Below are 18,343 nucleotides of genomic sequence, written 5' to 3'. Positions count from 1 at the left end.
AATTTGGTCCATTACTTTTAAATATCCTCTCCTTTTCTACAGGCCACAGTATGTCTGCAGAGAAAAAGGTGGCAGAAGTGAAAAAAGCAACAGGAGATTAACAGGTTTTTCAAAGTTGCATACACTCTCCATAATGTCCTTACAGGAATTTTTGTAGTATCTGAACTTCTCTGTATTTTTATCTTCGTGTTTATTGGTATATGACAATTTGTGCTGAATATATTAGATTTTTCACAGTTTACAAAAAAAGTGGTAATAAAAATAGTGTGACACAATCCCAAATATAGAAATAAGGTAATAAAATTTCAAATATTGAAAACAGAATTAATCCATTTCTTTCCATACACATTAGTATAACTATGTATTTCCTATATTTCAATATTCCATATTTCAACCACAGGTTAATATCGTAAACAAAACAAAACAAGAAATGAATGGGGATGGATGGACGGAGATGGATGTCAACATACATTTACAAATATTTTTCTTCATACTCAGGATGTTTAGTACTTTTAAACCCAGCATGATTCAGTATATCTCTGTACGAACAGAAAAAGCATATTATTCAGAGTTCTAACATGTTATTTTCCATGTTGTTGGACAATAATCTGAGTACAATTAACTCATTTTAACATGAATTATTTCAGATGACCATTCTTTCCAATGAAAACAGTGATTATATCCTATTAATGTGAACTGGAGTGTCACATGATATGCACAATTCTAAGCCACATTGGACCAGCAGAGGAAATAAAGTATGCTATTCCAGTAAAGGCTAGAATATAAACACATCAGAGAGAAGACTCACCAAAGATTCCCTATTTGAAGATTTCTTACCCATATTTTAGAGGTCTGGGAAATCATGTGAAAGGCATTTCATTGCTTTCCTTCTGCATGTCTAGATTGTCTAGTTATGATTATCAAAGCTTCCAAACAAAACAGGCATGCAAATATTATATATATTAATATGTTAACCCTTAATGTTAAGGGCAGCTGTGGTTTGGATTGAGCATGGAGCTGAGAATCAGGAAATCAGGGTTTTATTTTCAACTCTACCACTGATTCTGCATGACCTTAGCATATCAGTTAACTTCACTGTGCCTCAATTTTTCCACCAGTAAAAAGGGGGATAATAGTATGTATTGAACTTTGTAGAGATCTTTGAGTTCTGTGGATAAAAAACACTACACAGCAGACCCTCACTAATCCACACTTGGCTTAGCCACACACTTCATCTTAATCTTCAAAAAGAATTAATTATCTCTCCATCTCACAACAAAGACTTAATAGCAGATGTTAAAGTCCGGTCTCAGATGTTTTCATTATTTGTAAAAGATACACAACACATTTACTACTATACTATAGAGTATTAATATGAATAATTAAAACTGAACTACGATTGACCAAATAAATGAACCAAGTACACATTGTGATTTGTTATCCTTGCTTTTCCATTGTGTTTGTTCATTTGGGCCTCAAACCTGCAAAGCACTCAGCAGCTCCTGAGATGTCAGTGCACAATTTTTTCAAAAGTGATTTAGGACCCTATGTGCCATTGCCTTTCTGTGGGACTTTGGCACTTTTGAAAAATTTACCCACTCTCACTAATTCCCAAATATCAGTAATTCACAATGGGTGTTCCAATTAGTGAGAATCTAGTGTTAGTGCCGATTCTTTTTATTGAACTTTCAGATTATTTTCATATGGTTAAGTAAAATATTTTTTAAGCATGAAAGGCTTGATGGTCAAAAGAATATTAATTTATGCAGAAGTCCCTGTGAGGGTGGGGACAGAAGAATAAGAAGGGAAGTGAGGGTAGCCCAATCCTGGGCCCTGCAGTGGACGCTTCAGTCCCTCTGGGTCCTGCTCTCGCTCCCTCCACCCCAGGTGTGCATGACTTTGTATGGAGGTGGAGCCACCGCGATATTTCCTGGTGAGAGAACTAGGCCTCACTGCCTACCCCCCCTCCGTTCCACCAGCCCATTGCACAGCAGAAGCATGCAGTATTGCATATATAAATACAAATTAAATAGTGATAAGCAGGACAAGGAGCAGAGTAGAACCTGATCCTGCATTAATGAGAACAAAGTTGCCTAGCTGCCAATTTATGCCTGTTTACTAGCCGCAGAAAGGACTAAGAGCTAGATTATACTCTAATGATGAGCTCTGTGTAAGGGCTAGTATGAAAGAGCCCAGGAAAGGGGTTTTGCCTCAGAGAGGATCAATTCCTTCTTTGCTCTTCCTTTCTTCCCAGACATTTATAATCTGCTACTGACCCTGACCAGTAGAAGATTATTTCCTCCTACACAATGGCTCAGCGGCAGTGGCCAGTACTTTGGGGGACTAGGGCAGAACCAAAACATCATCCATTCTTTGCCCTTCTCAGTTCACTCCCTGCCCACTTGTGTGAGGGGATACTGCCCATCGCTCTCTCCCTGATTTCCCCTCCATACCTGAAGTGGAGATGAAGGGAAGTGTGCATATGAGGGTGTAGCATGTTATATTATGCTTAATGCACATAGAATCATAGAATCATAGAATATCAGGGTTGGAAGGGACCCCAGAAGGTCATCTAGTCCAACCCCCTGCTCGAAGCAGGACCAATTCCCAGTTAAATCATCCCAGCCAGGGCTTTGTCAAGCCTGACCTTAAAAACCTCTAAGGAAGGAGATTCTACCACCTCCCTAGGTAACGCATTCCAGTGTTTCACCACCCTCCTAATGAAAAAGTTTTTCCTAATATCCAATCTAAACCTCCCCCACTGCAACTTGAGACCATTACTCATCGTTCTGTCATCTGCTACTATTGAGAACAGTCTAGAGCCATCCTCTTTGGAACCCCCTTTCAGGTAGTTGAAAGCAGCTATCAAATCCCCCCTCATTCTTCTCTTCTGCAGACTAAACAATCCCAGCTCCCTCAGCCTCTCCTCATAAGTCATGTGTTCTAGACCCCTAATCATTTTTGTTGCCCTTCGCTGGACTCTCTCCAATTTATCCACATCCTTCTTGTAGTGTGGGGCCCAAAACTGGACACAGTACTCCAGATGAGGCCTCACCAATGTCGAATAGAGGGGAACAATCACGTCCCTCGATCTGCTCGCTATGCCCCTACTTATACATCCCAAAATGCCATTGGCCTTCTTGGCAACAAGGGCACACTGCTGACTCATATCCAGCTTCTCGTCCACTGTCACCCCTAGGTCCTTTTCCGCAGAACTGCTGCCTAGCCATTCGGTCCCTAGTCTGTAGCTGTGCATTGGGTTCTTCCGTCCTAAGTGCAGGACCCTGCACTTATCCTTATTGAACCTCATCAGATTTCTTTTGGCCCAATCCTCCCATTTGTCTAGGTCCTTCTGTATCCTATCCCTCCCCTCCAGCGTATCTACCACTCCTCCCAGTTTAGTATCATCCGCAAATTTGCTGAGAGTGCAATCCACACCATCCTCCAGATCATTTATGAAGATATTGAACAAAACCGGCCCCAGGACCGACCCTTGGGGCACTCCACTTGATACCGGCTGCCAACTAGACATGGAGCCATTGATCACTACCCGTTGAGCCCGACAATCTAGCCAACTTTCTATCCACCTTATAGTCCATTCATCCAGCCCATACTTCCTTAACTTGCTGACAAGAATACTGTGGGAGACCGTGTCAAAAGCTTTGCTAAAGTCAAGAAACAATACATCCACTGCTTTCCCTTCATCCACAGAACCAGTAATCTCATCATAAAAGGCGATTAGATTAGTCAGGCATGACCTTCCCTTGGTGAATCCATGCTGGCTGTTCCTGATCACTTTCCTCTCATGCAAGTGCTTCAGGATTGATTCTTTGAGGACCTGCTCCATGATTTTTCCAGGGACTGAGGTGAGGCTGACTGGCCTGTAGTTCCCAGGATCCTCCTTCTTCCCTTTTTTAAAGATTGGCACTACATTAGCCTTTTTCCAGTCATCCGGGACTTCCCCGGTTCGCCACGAGTTTTCAAAGATAATGGCCAATGGCTCTGCAATCACAGCCGCCAATTCCTTCAGCACTCTCGGATGCAACTCGTCCGGCCCCATGGACTTGTGCACGTCCAGCTTTTCTAAATAGTCCCTAACCACCTCTATCTCCACAGAGGGCTGGCCATCTCTTCCCCATTTTGTGATGCCCAGCGCAGCAGTCTGGGAGCTGACCTTGTTAGTGAAAACAGAGGCAAAAAAAGCATTGAGTACATTAGCTTTTTCCACATCCTCTGTCACTAGGTTGCCTCCCTCATTCAGTAAGGGGCCCACACTTTCCTTGGCTTTCTTCTTGTTGCCAACATACCTGAAGAAACCCTTCTTGTTACTCTTGACATCTCTTGCTAGCTGCAGCTGCAGGTGCGATTTGGCCCTCTTGATATCATTCCTACATGCCCGAGCAATATTTTTATACTCTTCCCTGGTCATATGTCCAACCTTCCACTTCTTGTAAGCTTCTTTTTTATGTTTAAGATCCGCTAGGATTTCACCATTAAGCCAAGCTGGTCGCCTGCCATATTTACTATTCTTTCGACTCATCGGGATGGTTTGTCCCTGTAACCTCAACAGGGATTCCTTGAAATACAGCCAGCTCTCCTGGACTCCTTTCCCCTTCAAGTTAGTCCCCCAGGGGATCCTGGCCATCCGTTCCCTGAGGGAGTCGAAGTCTGCTTTCCTGAAGTCCAGGGTCCGTATCCTGCTGCTTGCCTTTCTTCCCTGCGTCAGGATCCTGAACTCAACCAACTCATGGTCAGTGCCTCCCAGATTCCCATCCACTTTTGCTTCCCCCACTAATTCTACCCCGTTTGTGAGCAGCAGGTCAAGAAAAGCGCCCCCCCTAGTTGGCTCCTCTAGCACTTGCGCCAAGAAATTGTCCCCTACGCTTTCCAAAAACTTCCTGGATTGTCTATGCACCGCTGTATTGCTCTCCCAGCAGATATCAGGAAAATTAAAGTCACCCATGAGAATCAGGGCATGCGATCTAGTAGCTTCCGTGAGCTGCTGGAAGAAAGCCTCATCTACCTCATCCCCCTGGTCCGGTGGTCTATAGCAGACTCCCACCACTACATCACTCTTGTTGCACACACTTCTAAACTTAATCCAGAGACACTCAGGTTTTTCTACAGTTTCGTACCGGAGCTCTGAGCAGTCATACTGCTCCCTTACATACAGTGCTACTCCCCCACCTTTTCTGCCCTGCCTGTCCTTCCTGAACAGTTTATAACCATCCATGACAGTACTCCAGTCATGTGAGTTATCCCACCAAGTCTCTGTTATTCCAATCACGTCATAGTTCCTTGACATCACCAGGACCTCCAGTTCTCCCTGCTTGTTTCCAAGGCTTTGTGCATTCGTATATAAGCACTTGAGATAACCTGTTGATCGCCCCTCATTCCCAGTATGAGGCAGGAGCCCTCCCCTCACAGACATTCCTGCCTGTGCTTCCTTCCGGTATCCCGCTATCCCACTTACCTCAGGGCTTTGGTCTCCTTCCCCCGGAGCTATGTGGACACCAAAGGGTATGCCTACACAATGTTTGGGTGACAGACTCAGGCTAGTGAGACTCACACTAACGCTCTAAAAATATCTGTATAGACAGCACAAGTTGCAGCTCTGGCTGGAGCTTAGGCTCTGAAGCCCACCATCCTCCCTAGACACTTGATCCCCGATGTCCCTGCTATACATCGCCTCTGCTTCCAGCCCTAAGTGAGGAAGGTGCACCTAAGCATCCTATTAGCATGATGAAAATTGCACTTAGACCGACTTCTCCTCATGAATGATTATTTTTCACCCAGACCCTGTCCCCTTAGAAGGAAAGAAGTGAGAATGCAGGCAGCTTGAAATTTAAAATGGAACTCAAAACTTAAAATTAAAAAGGTAGTAGAGCAGTTTTTAAACTATGGGCTGGGGGAAAACCAACAGGTGTGGAGGAGCATGTGGTTCGGACAGGGACATTCCTTAGGAGAGGATCTACTAATCAAGATTCCCTATGTTCTAGTAAGGAGGAGAGGATGGAAGATAATAAAATACGGGTAGGATCTGATGAGAAACAGTCAAATGAAAAAAGTCTCATTCAATTACATCATGTAATGGGACACAGCTAAAAAGTGCCAAGTTCTTAAAGTGCTTATATACCAGTCCTAGAAGTCTAAATAAGAAAATGGGTGAACCAGAGTCCTTCGTATTAAATGAGGATATTGATATAACAGGCATCACAGAAACTTGGGTGGAATGAGGATAATCAATGGGACACAGTAATACCAGGGTACAAAATATATAGGAAGGACAGAACAAGCTGTGCTGGTGGGGAAGTGGCACTATATGTGAAAGAAAGCATAGAATCAAATGAAGTAAAAATCTTAAATGAACCAAACTGTACCTCAGAATCTCTATGGATAGTAATTTCATGCTCGAATAATAAGAATAAAGCAGTAGGGATATTCTACTGACCACCTGACCAGGATGGGAAGAATTAGTAGGGGAAGCAAAAGTGGATGGGAACCTGGGAGGCAGTGACCATGAGATGGTTGAGTTCAGGATCCTGACACAAGGAAGAAAAGAGAGCAGAAGAATACGGACCCTGGACTTCAGAAAAGCAGACTTTGATTCCCTCAGGGAACTGATGGGCAGAATCCCCTGGGAGAATAACATGAGGGGCAAAGGAGTACAGGAGAGCTGGCTGTATTTTAAAGAATCCTTATTGAGATTGCAGGAACAAACCATCCTGATCTGTAGAAAGAATAGTAAATATAGCAGGTGACCAGCTTGGTTTAACAGTGAAATCCTTGCTGATCTTAAACACAAAAAAGAAGCTCAATGCTTTTTTCGCCTCTGTCTTCACAAACAAGGCCAGCTCCCAGACTACTTCACTGGGCAGCACAGCATGGGGAGGAAGTGACCAGCCCTCTGTGGAGAAAGAAGTGGTTCGGGACTATTTAGAAAAGCTGGATGAGCACAAGTCCATAGGGTCGGATGCTCTGCATCCAAGAGTTCTAAAGGAGTTGGCGGATGTGGTTGCAGAGCCATTGGCCATTATCTTTGAAAACTCATGGCGATCGGTGGAGGTCCCAGACGACTGGAAAAAGGCTAATGTAGTGCCCATCATTAAAAAAGGAAAGAAGGATGATCTGGGAAACTACAGGGTGGTCAGCCTCCCCTCAGTCTCTGGAAAAATCATGGAGCGGATCCTCAAGGAATCAATTTTGAAGCACTTCAAAGAGAGGAAAGTAATCAGGAACAGTCAACATGGATTCACCAAGGGCAAGTCATGCCTGACTAATCTAATTGCCTTCTATGACGAGATAACTGGCTGTGTGGATGAGGGGAAAGCAGTGGACATGTTATTCCTTGACTTTAGCAAAGCTTTTGATACTCCCACGGTATTCTTGCCAGCAAGTTAAAGAAGTATGGGCTGGATGAATGGACTATAAGGTGGATAGAAAGCTGGCTAGATTGTCGGGCTCAATGGATAGTGATCAATGGCTCCATGTCTAGCTGGCAGCCGGTATGAAGCAGTGTGCCCCAAGGGTCGGTCCTGTGGCCAGTTTTGTTCAGTATCTTCATTAATGATCTGGAGGATGGCATGGACTGCACCCTCAGCAAGTTTGCAGATGACACTAAATTGAGAGGAGTGGCAGATACGCTGGAGGGTAGGGATATGATACAGAGGGCCCTAGACAAATTAGAGGATTGGGCCAAAAGAAATCTGATGAGGTTCAACAAGGACCAGTGCAGAGTCCTGCACTTGAGACGGAAGAATCCCATGCGCCGCTACAGACTAGGGACCGAATGGCTAGGCAGCAGTTCTGCGGAAAAGGACCTAGGGGTGACAGTGGACGAGAAGCTGGATATGAGTCAGCAGTGTGCCCTTGTTGCCAAGAAGGCCAATGGCATTTTGGGATGTATAAGTAGGGGCATAGCGAGCAGATCGAGGGACGTGATTGTTCCCCTCTATTCGACATTGGTGAGGCCTCATCTGGAGTACTGTGTCCAGTTTTGGGCCCCACACTACAAGAAGGATGTGGATAAATTGGAGAGAGTCCAGCGAAGGGCAACAAAAATGATTAGGGGTCTAGAACACATGACTTATGAGGAGAGGCTGAGGGAGCTGGGATTGTTTAGTCTGCAGAAGAGAAGAATGAGGGGGGATTTGATAGCTGCTTTCAACTACCTGAAAGGGGGTTCCAAAGAGGATGGCTCTAGGCTGTTCTCAGTGGTAGCAGATGACAGAACAAGGAGTAATGGTCTCAAGTTGCAGTGGGGGAAGTTTAGGTTGGATATTAGGAAAAAAAATTTCATTAGGAGGGTGGTGAAGCACTGGAATGTGTTTATAGAATCATAGAGTATCAGAGTTGGAAGGGACCTCAGGAGGTCATCTAGTCCAATCCCTGCTCAAAGCAGGACCAATCCCCAACTAAATCATCCCAGCCAGGGCTTTGTCAAGCCTGACCTTAAAAATATCTAAGGAAGGAGATTCCACCGCCTCCCTAGGTAACGCATTCCAGTGTTTCACCACCCTCCTAGTGAAAAGTTGCAGGGGGTTGGACTAGATGACCTCCTGAGATCCCTTCCGACCCTGATATTTTATGATTCTATGATGGTGACAGTGACTGTGAAATGCTCATGGAGATTAGAGAGGCTATAAAAATAAAGAACTCAATAATAATGGGGAATTTCAACTGTCCCCATATTGACTGGGTACATATCACCTCAGACCAGGATGCAGAGATAAAGTTTCTTGACACCTTAAATGGCTGCTTCTTGGAGCAGCTAGTCCTGGAACCCACAATAGGAGAGGCAATTCTTCATTTAGTTCTAAGTGGAGCACAGGATCAGGTCCAAGAGGTGAATATAGCTGGACCGCTTGGTAATAGCGATCATAATATAATTACATTTAATGTCCCTGTGGTGCGGAAAACACCACAGTGACCCAAACTGTAGCATTTAATTTCAGAAGGGGGTGGGGATACACAAAAATGAGGAAGTTAGTTAAACAGAAATTAAAAGGTACAGCACCACAAGTAAAATCCCTGCAAGCTGCATGGAAACTTTTTAAAGACACCATAATAGAGGCTCAATTTAAATGTATACCCCAAATTAATAAACATAGTAAGAGAACCGAAAAAGAGCCACTGTGGCTAAATAACAAAGTAAGAGAAGCAGTGAGAGGCAAAAAGGCATCCTTTAAAAAGTGGAAGTTAAATCCTAGTGAGGAAAATAGAAAGGAGCATAAACTCTGGCAAATGAAGTGTAAAAATATAGGTAGGAAGGCCAAAAAAGAATTTGAAGAATAGCTAGCCAAAGAGTCAAAAAGCAATAGTAAACATTTTTTTAAGTACATCAGAAGCAAGAAGCCTTCTAAGCAACCAGTGTGGCCACTGGGCAATCGAGATGCTAAAAGAGCACTCAAGGACGATAAGGCCATTGCAGAGAAACTAAATGAATTCTTTGCATCTGTCTTCACAGTTGAGGATGTGAGGGAGATTCCCAAACCTGAGCCATTCTTTTTTGCTGACAAATCTGAGGAACTGTCCCAGATTGAGGTGTCATAAGAGAAGGTTTTGGAACAAACTGATATACTAAACAGTAATAAGTCACCAGGACTGGATGGTATTTAGTCAATAGTTCTGAAGGAATTCAAATGTGAAGCTGCAGGACTACTAACTGTAGTCTGTAACCTATCATTTCAATCAGCTTCTGTACCTAATGACTGGAGGATAGCTAATGTGACACCAATCTTTAAAAAGGGCTTCAGAGGTGACCCCGGCAATTACAGGCCAATAAGCCTGACTTCAGTACCAGGCAAACTGGTTGAAACTATAGTAAAGAAGCACTTTTCATGGAGCAGGTCCTCAAAGAATCAATCCTGAAGCACTTGCATGAGAGGAAAGTGATCAGGAACAGCCAGCATGGATTCACCAAGGGAAGGTCATGCCTGACTAATCTAATCGCCTTTTATGATGAGATTACTGGTTCTGTGGATGAAGGGAAAGCAGTGGATGTATTGTTTCTTGACTTTAGCAAAGCTTTTGACACGGTCTCCCACAGTATTCTTGTCAGCAAGTTAAGGAAGTATGGGCTGGATGAATGCACTACAAGGTGGGTAGAAAGCTGGCTAGATTGTCGGGCTCAATGGGTAGTGATCAATGGCTCCATATCTAGTTGGCAGCCGGTATCAAGTGGAGTACCCCAAGGGTCGGTCCTGGGGCCGGTTTTGTTCAATATCTTCATAAATGATCTGGAGGATGGTGTGGATTGCACTCTCAGCAAATTTGCGGATGATACTAAACTGGGAGGAGTGGTAGATACGCTGGAGGGGAGGGATAGGATACAGAAAGACCTAGACAAATTGGAGGATTGGGCCAAAAGAAATCTGATGAGGTTCAATAAGGATAAGTGCAGGGTCCTGCACTTAGGACGGAAGAACCCAATGCACAGCTACAGACTAGGGACCGAATGGCTAGGCAGCAGTTCTGCGGAAAAGGACCTAGGGGTGACAGTGGACGAGAAGCTGGTTATGAGTCAGCAGTGTGCCCTTGTTGCCAAGAAGGCCAATGGCATTTTGGGATGTATAAGTAGGGGCATAGCGAGCAGATCGAGGGACGTGATCGTTCCCCTCTATTCGACATTGGTGAGGCCTCATCTGGAGTACTGTGTCCAGTTTTGGGCCCCACACTTCAAGAAGGATGTGGATAAATTGGAGAGAGTCCAGCGAAGGGCAACAAAAATGATTAGGGGACTGGAACACATGAGTTATGAGGAGAGGCTGAGGGAGCTGGGATTGTTTAGCCTGCAGAAGAGAAGAATGAGGGGGGATTTGATAGCTGCTTTCAACTACCTGAAAGGGGGTTCCAAAGAGGATGGCTCTAGACTGTTCTCAATGGTAGCAGATGACAGAACGAGGAGTAATGGTCTCAAGTTGCAGTGGGGGAGGTTTAGATTGGATATTAGGAAAAACTTTTTCATTTGGAGGGTGGTGAAACACTGGAATGCGTTACCTAGGGAGGTGGTAGAATCTCCTTCCTTAGGGGTTTTTAAGGTCAGGCTTGACAAAGCCCTGGCTGGGATGATTTAACTGGGAATTGGTCCTGCTTCGAGCAGGGGGTTGGACTAGATGACCTTCTGGGGTCCCTTCCAACCCTGATATTCTATGATTCTATGATTCTATGATTAAAGAACAAAATTGTCAGACACATAGATGAACATAAATTGTTGGGGAAGAGTCAACATGGTTTTTGTAAAGGGAAATCATGCCTCATCAATCTACTAGAATTCTTTGAGGGGGTCAAGAGGCATGTGGAAAAGGGGCATCCAGTGGATAGAATGTATTTAGATTTTCAGAAAGCCTTTGACAAGGTACCTCACCAAAGGCTCTTAAGCAAAGAAAGCAGTCATGAGATAAGAGGGAAGGTCCTCTCATGGATTGGTAACTGGTTAAAAGATAGGAAACAAAGGGTAGAAATAAATGGTCAGTTTTAGAATGGAGAGAGGTAAATAGTGGTGTCACCACGGGTCTGTACTGGAACCAATCCCATTCAACATATTCATAAATGGTCTGGAAAAAGGCGAAAACGATGAGGTGGCAAAATTTGCATGATACAGAACTACTCAAGATAGTTAAGACCGAATCAGACTGCAAAGAGCTACAAAAGGATCTCTCATAACTGGGTGACTGGGCAACAAAATGGCAGATGAAATTCAATGTTGATAAATGCAAAGTAATGCACATTGGAAAACATAATCCCAACTATACATATAAAATGATGGGGTCTAAATTAGCTGTTACCACTCAGGAAAGAGATCTTGAAGTGACTGTGAAGTGATTCTCTGCAAACATCCACTCAATGTGCAGCAGTAGTCAAAAAAGCAAATAGAATGTTGGGAATCATTAAGAAAGGGATAAATAATAAGACAGAAAATATTGCCTCTATATAAATCCATGGTACGCCAACATCTTGTATACTATGTGCAGATGTGGTCGCCCCATCTGAAAAAAGATATATTGGAATTGGAAAAGGTTCAGAAAAGGACAACAAAAATGATTAGGGGTATGGAACGGCTGCAATATGACGAGAGATTAATGAAACTGGGACTCTTGAGCTCGGAAAAGAGATGAGTAAGGGGGGATGTGATTGAGATCTATAAAATCATGACTGCCGTGGAGAAAGTAAATAAGGAAATGTTATTTACTCCTCATAATACAAAAACTAGGGGTCACCAAATTAATTAATAGGCAGCAGGTTTAAAACAAACAAAAGGAAGTATTTTTTCACACAACGCACAGTCAACCTGTGTAACTCCTTCCCAGTGGATGTTGTGAAGGCCAAGACTGTATCAGGGTTCAGAAAAGAACTAGATAAATTCATGGAGGATAGGTCCATCAATGGCTATTACTCAGGATGGGCAGGGATGGTATCCCTAGCCTCTGTTTGCCAGAAGCTGGAAATGAATGACAGGGGATGGATCACATGATGATTACCTGTTCGTTTCATCCCCTCTGGGCCATTTGGCATTGGCCACTATCGGAAGACAGGATACGGGGCTGGATGGACCTTTGGTCTGACCCAGTATGGCCGTTCTTATGTTCTTGGACAATCCTAGATACAAAGCTCCCTCCTCTGGCCTGCACCTGCCATATCGGTCACTTCTTCACCTGCTTATCCTGGAGTCAGCATGAAACTTACCTCCTCGCACTCACGGCTATCATTTCAGATATTCTGCAAAACAGTGACTTTCACTCCAACATATGCATTTGTTATCTACAAACTAGCTTTCTGTGACTTTCATTAAAAAACCTCAATTACTTTTTATACTTCTATTAAATACTCCTGTCTCTCTCTCTCTCTCTCTCTGAAAGTACAATCAGGCCCAACTTCTGGATGAGCTGTATCTTATTACCATTACTCACCCTACCACACGTGTTCAAAAAAAAGAGCAACTATATATACCTGTTTCTCTTTTTCCCCCTTCAGACTGATCTGATTTGGACCCTTAAATTTAATTTTAATTATTGATAAAGACAAGCTGCTGTGAATCAGCTGTAACGGAGAACCGGAAGGATTTCTTTGAGTCCCATCAGAATGACATCATTCACTATCTGCTCCCAAATCACCACACACTTGGATGTTTCATTCAAGCTGTGCAGACTTATTCAAATTTAATTTGTGGCCAAGAAGGAAACAAATCACTGAGAAAAGATATCAGACATATTAGGACATCAGATTCCTACTTTAGCAGGGCCCACTACTCCCTTTCTTCTGTCAGTTCTTGAAAATCATTTTCAAAAGCAGAAACAATGGGGATGCAACAATGGGGATTGATTTGTAACCAAAATGTCAGTTTCAAGTTCTACTAGTTGTTCCTTATAACTTCATCACTTTCTGCTTTCTGATTTGCTTAGCTGTGTATGCTGGCTCAGTCTTAGATACTAGTACCACTATCATGCTCTTCATATTAATACTACGGAAAACTTGCATTTTCTGCTGATTGTACCAATTTCTACCAAAAATAATTGCAAAATTACTAAGTTAAAAAGGTCCCATTTCTGGAAACCTTATATAATATTTCACTTTAAAAAAGCCACCATTTCAAAAAAATCCAACCCAAAATTCAGTTTTAAGAACCAACAGTGAAGGGGAAACAACAAACCTGGTCTAATTTTACAGGAATATTTTCTCCTGTTATTACTGTATGGTAATGAAACTATGAATCTGGATTGATTTTTGAAATGCCTATTTAGATTTTGCTTACTTAAATTACTTAAAGAATGAGGGGGGATTTGATAGCTGCTTTCAACTACCTGAAAGGGGGTTCCAAAGAGGATGGCTCTAGACTGTTCTCAATGGTAGCAGATGACAGAACGAGGAGTAATGGTCTCAAGTTGCAGTGGGGGAGGTTTAGATTGGATATTAGGAAAAACTTTTTCACTAAGAGGGTGGTGAAACACTGGAATGCGTTACCTAGGGAGGTGGTAGAATCTCCTTCCTTAGAGGTTTTTAAGGTCAGGCTTGACAAAGCCCTGGCTGGGATGATTTAACTGGGAATTGGTCCTGCTTTGAGCAGGGGGTTGGACTAGATGACCTTCTGGGGTCCCTTCCAACCCTGATATTCTATGATTCTATGATTCTATGAAATTTAAAACTATAAATAAGCCTGGAACAAGTCTCTACACCCACTGAGGGCAGGTCCTCCGTTAGTATAAATTCCCATAGCTCTGTTGACTTCAGTTGAGCCTGACCATTTATACCAGCTGAGGCTCTGTCTCATGGTGTCCAACCATTTCAATTTAAGGGCCAAATCTTATTTCAAGAAGATTAAGGTGCCACAATCAATATTCTGCCCTGTCAGCTATCTTTACACTGCTCATGTAGTGCAAAGCGATCGGAAACCAGCACCACCAGAAAACAGGTCCCCTGCTGGGGATTCCCTTGGCCTGGTGGAGTCCTGAGTAGGAGCAGCTCAGAGTGGGTGTACAACCTGTGGGGAGGAGAAGTGAATGGGATGCTCCACATTCTGGCTATCCCCACCTAGTGTATGGGTCCCTAGAGAACTATTGCCAGTTAGCACATAGTAAACATGCCCTAGACTGCTAAAATCTTCACTGGACCTGGTCCACTGAATCTGTCAGCTATAACCATTTGTTGGCTCTCGGCTCTCTTGGGCGTCCCTGTGTAGAGATTCAGATTTGCCCTCTCTCCAATCTCCTTCAGCCCCAATTCTTCCCCCAACCTGAGGCTCGGGGTTGGAGAGCCTGAGAGACTATTTACTGGGTCAACATTATTCACACATGGAATTTCTTTAGGGTTAAAAGGGGAATAATGCCACAGCCATATCAGATGTGAACGAAGAAGGAAAGCATGCTGAGCAGCCAGCACTCCCCCTCTTCTCTACATATCCTCCTGATGTGGGGCCCCTCTGTTTGAGAAAGAGAAAGAGAAGATCAGGGAACAAATAATCTTGCCAAATACAGAAGATACAATAATGATGCACATCTGTATCCACTGTCTGAAAAAATATTCATTTAGGTTTTAATATCTTTTTAGTGAACCATAAAATAATTGTCAATGAAAAAGCTGCTTAAGATTCTTCTGACGAACTCTCACTATTTACAGTGAACCTGAGATACCATCTCTTCCTGTTATCTGTCCAGGACCTCACAAGACTTCCTGGGGCCTTGCATTCAAAATCTGTCACAAATTCACTCAACAGGTTCATAAACCCTACTTTGATAAAACTAAGCTTTGAGTTTGAAAGACAATTCTGAACCAGGCCAGTTTCACATGATTATCCTTTCCTTTCTCATGAACATTTCTCAAAGCAGTAGGGCCAAAGTCTCAGCTAGTGTAAATAAAGTATAGCTACACTATACTGAAATCAATAAAGATACACTGATTTGCACTAGCTGAGGATCTGGTCTCTAGTCTATATCCATTATAAATCTAATTGGCTGCTTCGCTAAAGAAATTCTCTCTTTCTGGCAGCAAAACAACTTGGTCTGTTGAAACAGCTCAGAAATCACATTTCCATATGGTACCTTATATATTAAAGCACTCATATCTGACACTGGGGCTGATTGAATGTCGAAGGGTCTTTTTGCAATATAAATTAGTTTTAGTTGCTATGGGCAGTTACCATGAATGCATGTCTTCTGTACCCTTTATATAGCACTGGTTTCAAATCATTGCTGAAATTTACAGAGCAAAAGTTATTTTGTTAAGTTCACTTTGGTTGGGCTAACTGGTTTGCCTGGAAAGGAGCTGAGGAGGAAATGATTTGAACTAGTTTATAATTTTTACTACTGTAAAGTATGGACTTGAAAGTGAACTATATCATTTCCATACGCCTTATTGATATCTCTCGACTCTTACCTGGACAAGGCAAGATGTTGCATTCCTGGTACTCCAGAGATGGGCCCAGACATGGAAGACCCCCGTATTTGGGCTCAGGATTGTTGCAGACACGTTTGCGGTTGCGAATACCTCTGCTGCAGTCTCGACTGCACTGAGACCATGGAGTCCATGGTGACCAGGCTCCATTAATTGTATGAGCGGAGTATCGTCCAGAACGCAAGAAATCCCCTGACAGTCCTAAAGAATTAAGATTGAAAGCAGATCATGGGATTAAAGACTATCACCCTGAAAACAAACATTTTGTCTTTATATTTAATCTTAATCTTTTAATAAACATTTTTGGTACTCGTTTGGCTGTACAACCCCATAATTCTATTTCACTACCTTACCTGACAGAAATCCCATAAATCCTCCTATGGTGTCTGCAGCTGCCATTACATCACAGTAGAAATGAACCAATACTGATAACCCTGCTCAAATTTTAGAATCAAATAATAATGTAATGAATTTCCATGAAAAAGTCATTTCGTGAGGAAAAGTATTTTCCCCATTTAAAATTGCACTTTTCAGACTCTTCTTCACTCAGCTGAAGTGCTAAGACACACCTGACTACGGCAAGTGAACCATTCTCATATGCAATGAGAACAGTGTGCTTCTTGGTTAAATCAGCCAGCAGGAAAATGAAAACACGTTTCAAACCTTTTCTAAACTTTTTTCCTTGTCTGTTATCTTTTAAAGTGAATTTAGTGCTGAGAAATGGTGCCAGATTAAACACTCAAAAGGTACAGTGTAGGCAATGGGTGTGGAAGCTTGCTAACAGCAACATTGCAAAATATGCCTCAATCCCCACCTGGATGAACCACTTCTAAAGGTCATTTCAATCCACTTTAGGGCTTGATCCTGCCTGGGAAGGAACTCCCTCAAAAGTTCTTAGCATAGAACTTAACTTCTGAGCCTATGAGCTGCAGAGAACTGCTCAGTGACTGTGTACATCTGCAATGTATGGCAGTGATATCAGCCTCTGACTGTATTAGGGTAATTCTTCTGAAGTTTCCCAGCATTACTAACATGGTTCACCTCTATTAATATTAGCATCATTGGGAGCCCTACTGTAGATGGATCATTGGCTGCTGCCACCATTTTAAGTACTGGTTTGATTAGAACTACTCTGAGCAGGCTAGATGACACGGTGCTTAAAACAGCTGTCGGAGCTAGGACTTGTCTACACTAGGACTCCCAATACTGCTAACATAAGTGAAGGTGCACCATGTCATCAATACTGGGAAATTTTTGAAAAATGTTCCTAGAGTAGAATGGGCTCTAGACTCACATTCAGGCTGTAAGCTCACTCTCTTTGGGTGAGTTAAATAGTGTTAAAGTAGTAACAAGTACGTTTAATCAACTAATAAAAATATATTATGAGTCACAACTGAGATTGAAGAGATGTTGCCCTCTAGTAATCTTAAACTCAAACCATACTAATACAAGTACCCTAAGCAAATGGACTGTAGCAAGCACTACATTCACTGCGTCCAGCGGGCTTCACTCCAAGCTAGGGCATGAGATCTTTGGCTGCAGTATGAAACCCTGTTCACAATGAACTGTTTGTTAACTGAAACAGTTGTTTTGTACCAATGGAAGCACAAACAGTTCAATGCATCCACAGTATCCATGCTGAATTAGGTTAAAGACACTTGCAATTACCACTACACTTGCAATTTTGCCTTGTGTCTACACAAATTGCTCTGCTATACCAGTTGTGCTGCAATGAACTCCTGGACATGATTAGCTGAAAGAGTATTAAAAATACTTATGTCCCACCTCCACCACAGCTTCAAACATTAGTAACACTGTTATACCTGCACTTGTGATGCACCCTATTGAATACAATTACAATATTCCTGGTATAGATGGGGCCTTAGAGACTTTTATTCAGTACACAATAACAGTGGTCAATATTGAAATAAATGATGCATTGACAGACAAATAGGTTTGGTTTTATCTTCATTTTGTGATGAGAAACTGTTCAACTCAGCTGGTTAGAGAGTATTAGTAAATCCCCAAAGCTGTTGATAAAATCCTTCCACTGGGCAATTGCTGAGAACTATTATTTCTTTCCCTGAACCAGCTCCTATTGTGCAAAGATATTATCAACAGATTTTATGAAACCTGATGCAGATTTGAATCCAGAATGGTAGAGAGCATAGGGAAACAGTGTGGAAGTTAAGAATGTTGCTTCAATTCCTAGCTCCATCAGTGACTTTCTTTATGAGGTTGCCCAGCTCAGAAATGCCAGGTTTATACACATGATGAATGGCGCTTAGAAGAGGGTACCACAACTTCCCACCCCCACACACACTTCAACCCCTGAATTCCAAATGGTACCACTTCAACCAAAGGGCTAACAGAGGCATAAATCATGGCAGAGCTATTCTCATTTAGATTACATTGGTCAGCATTTCTCTAGATAAAATGTTGCAGCACTGTATCATTT

General features: G+C 42.7%; 1 protein-coding gene across 1 annotated transcript in view; it reads right to left on the bottom strand.

Annotated features, from left to right (window-relative positions):
* The window catches only part of SEMA5A (semaphorin 5A), a 657,104-nt gene that overhangs the window by 51,608 nt on the left and 587,153 nt on the right, over positions 1-18,343 (bottom strand). The window contains exon 17 of the mRNA XM_048839567.2: positions 15,868-16,086. Coding sequence (XP_048695524.2) covers positions 15,868-16,086 — 219 coding nt within the window. The remainder of the gene's footprint in view (positions 1-15,867; positions 16,087-18,343) is intronic.

This window comes from Caretta caretta, chromosome 2, assembly GCF_965140235.1.
Source record: "Caretta caretta isolate rCarCar2 chromosome 2, rCarCar1.hap1, whole genome shotgun sequence".
Classification (NCBI taxonomy): domain Eukaryota; kingdom Metazoa; phylum Chordata; order Testudines; family Cheloniidae; genus Caretta; species Caretta caretta.
Note: the sequence above shows the minus strand (reverse complement) of the source record. Positions and strands in the feature narration are given on the sequence as shown.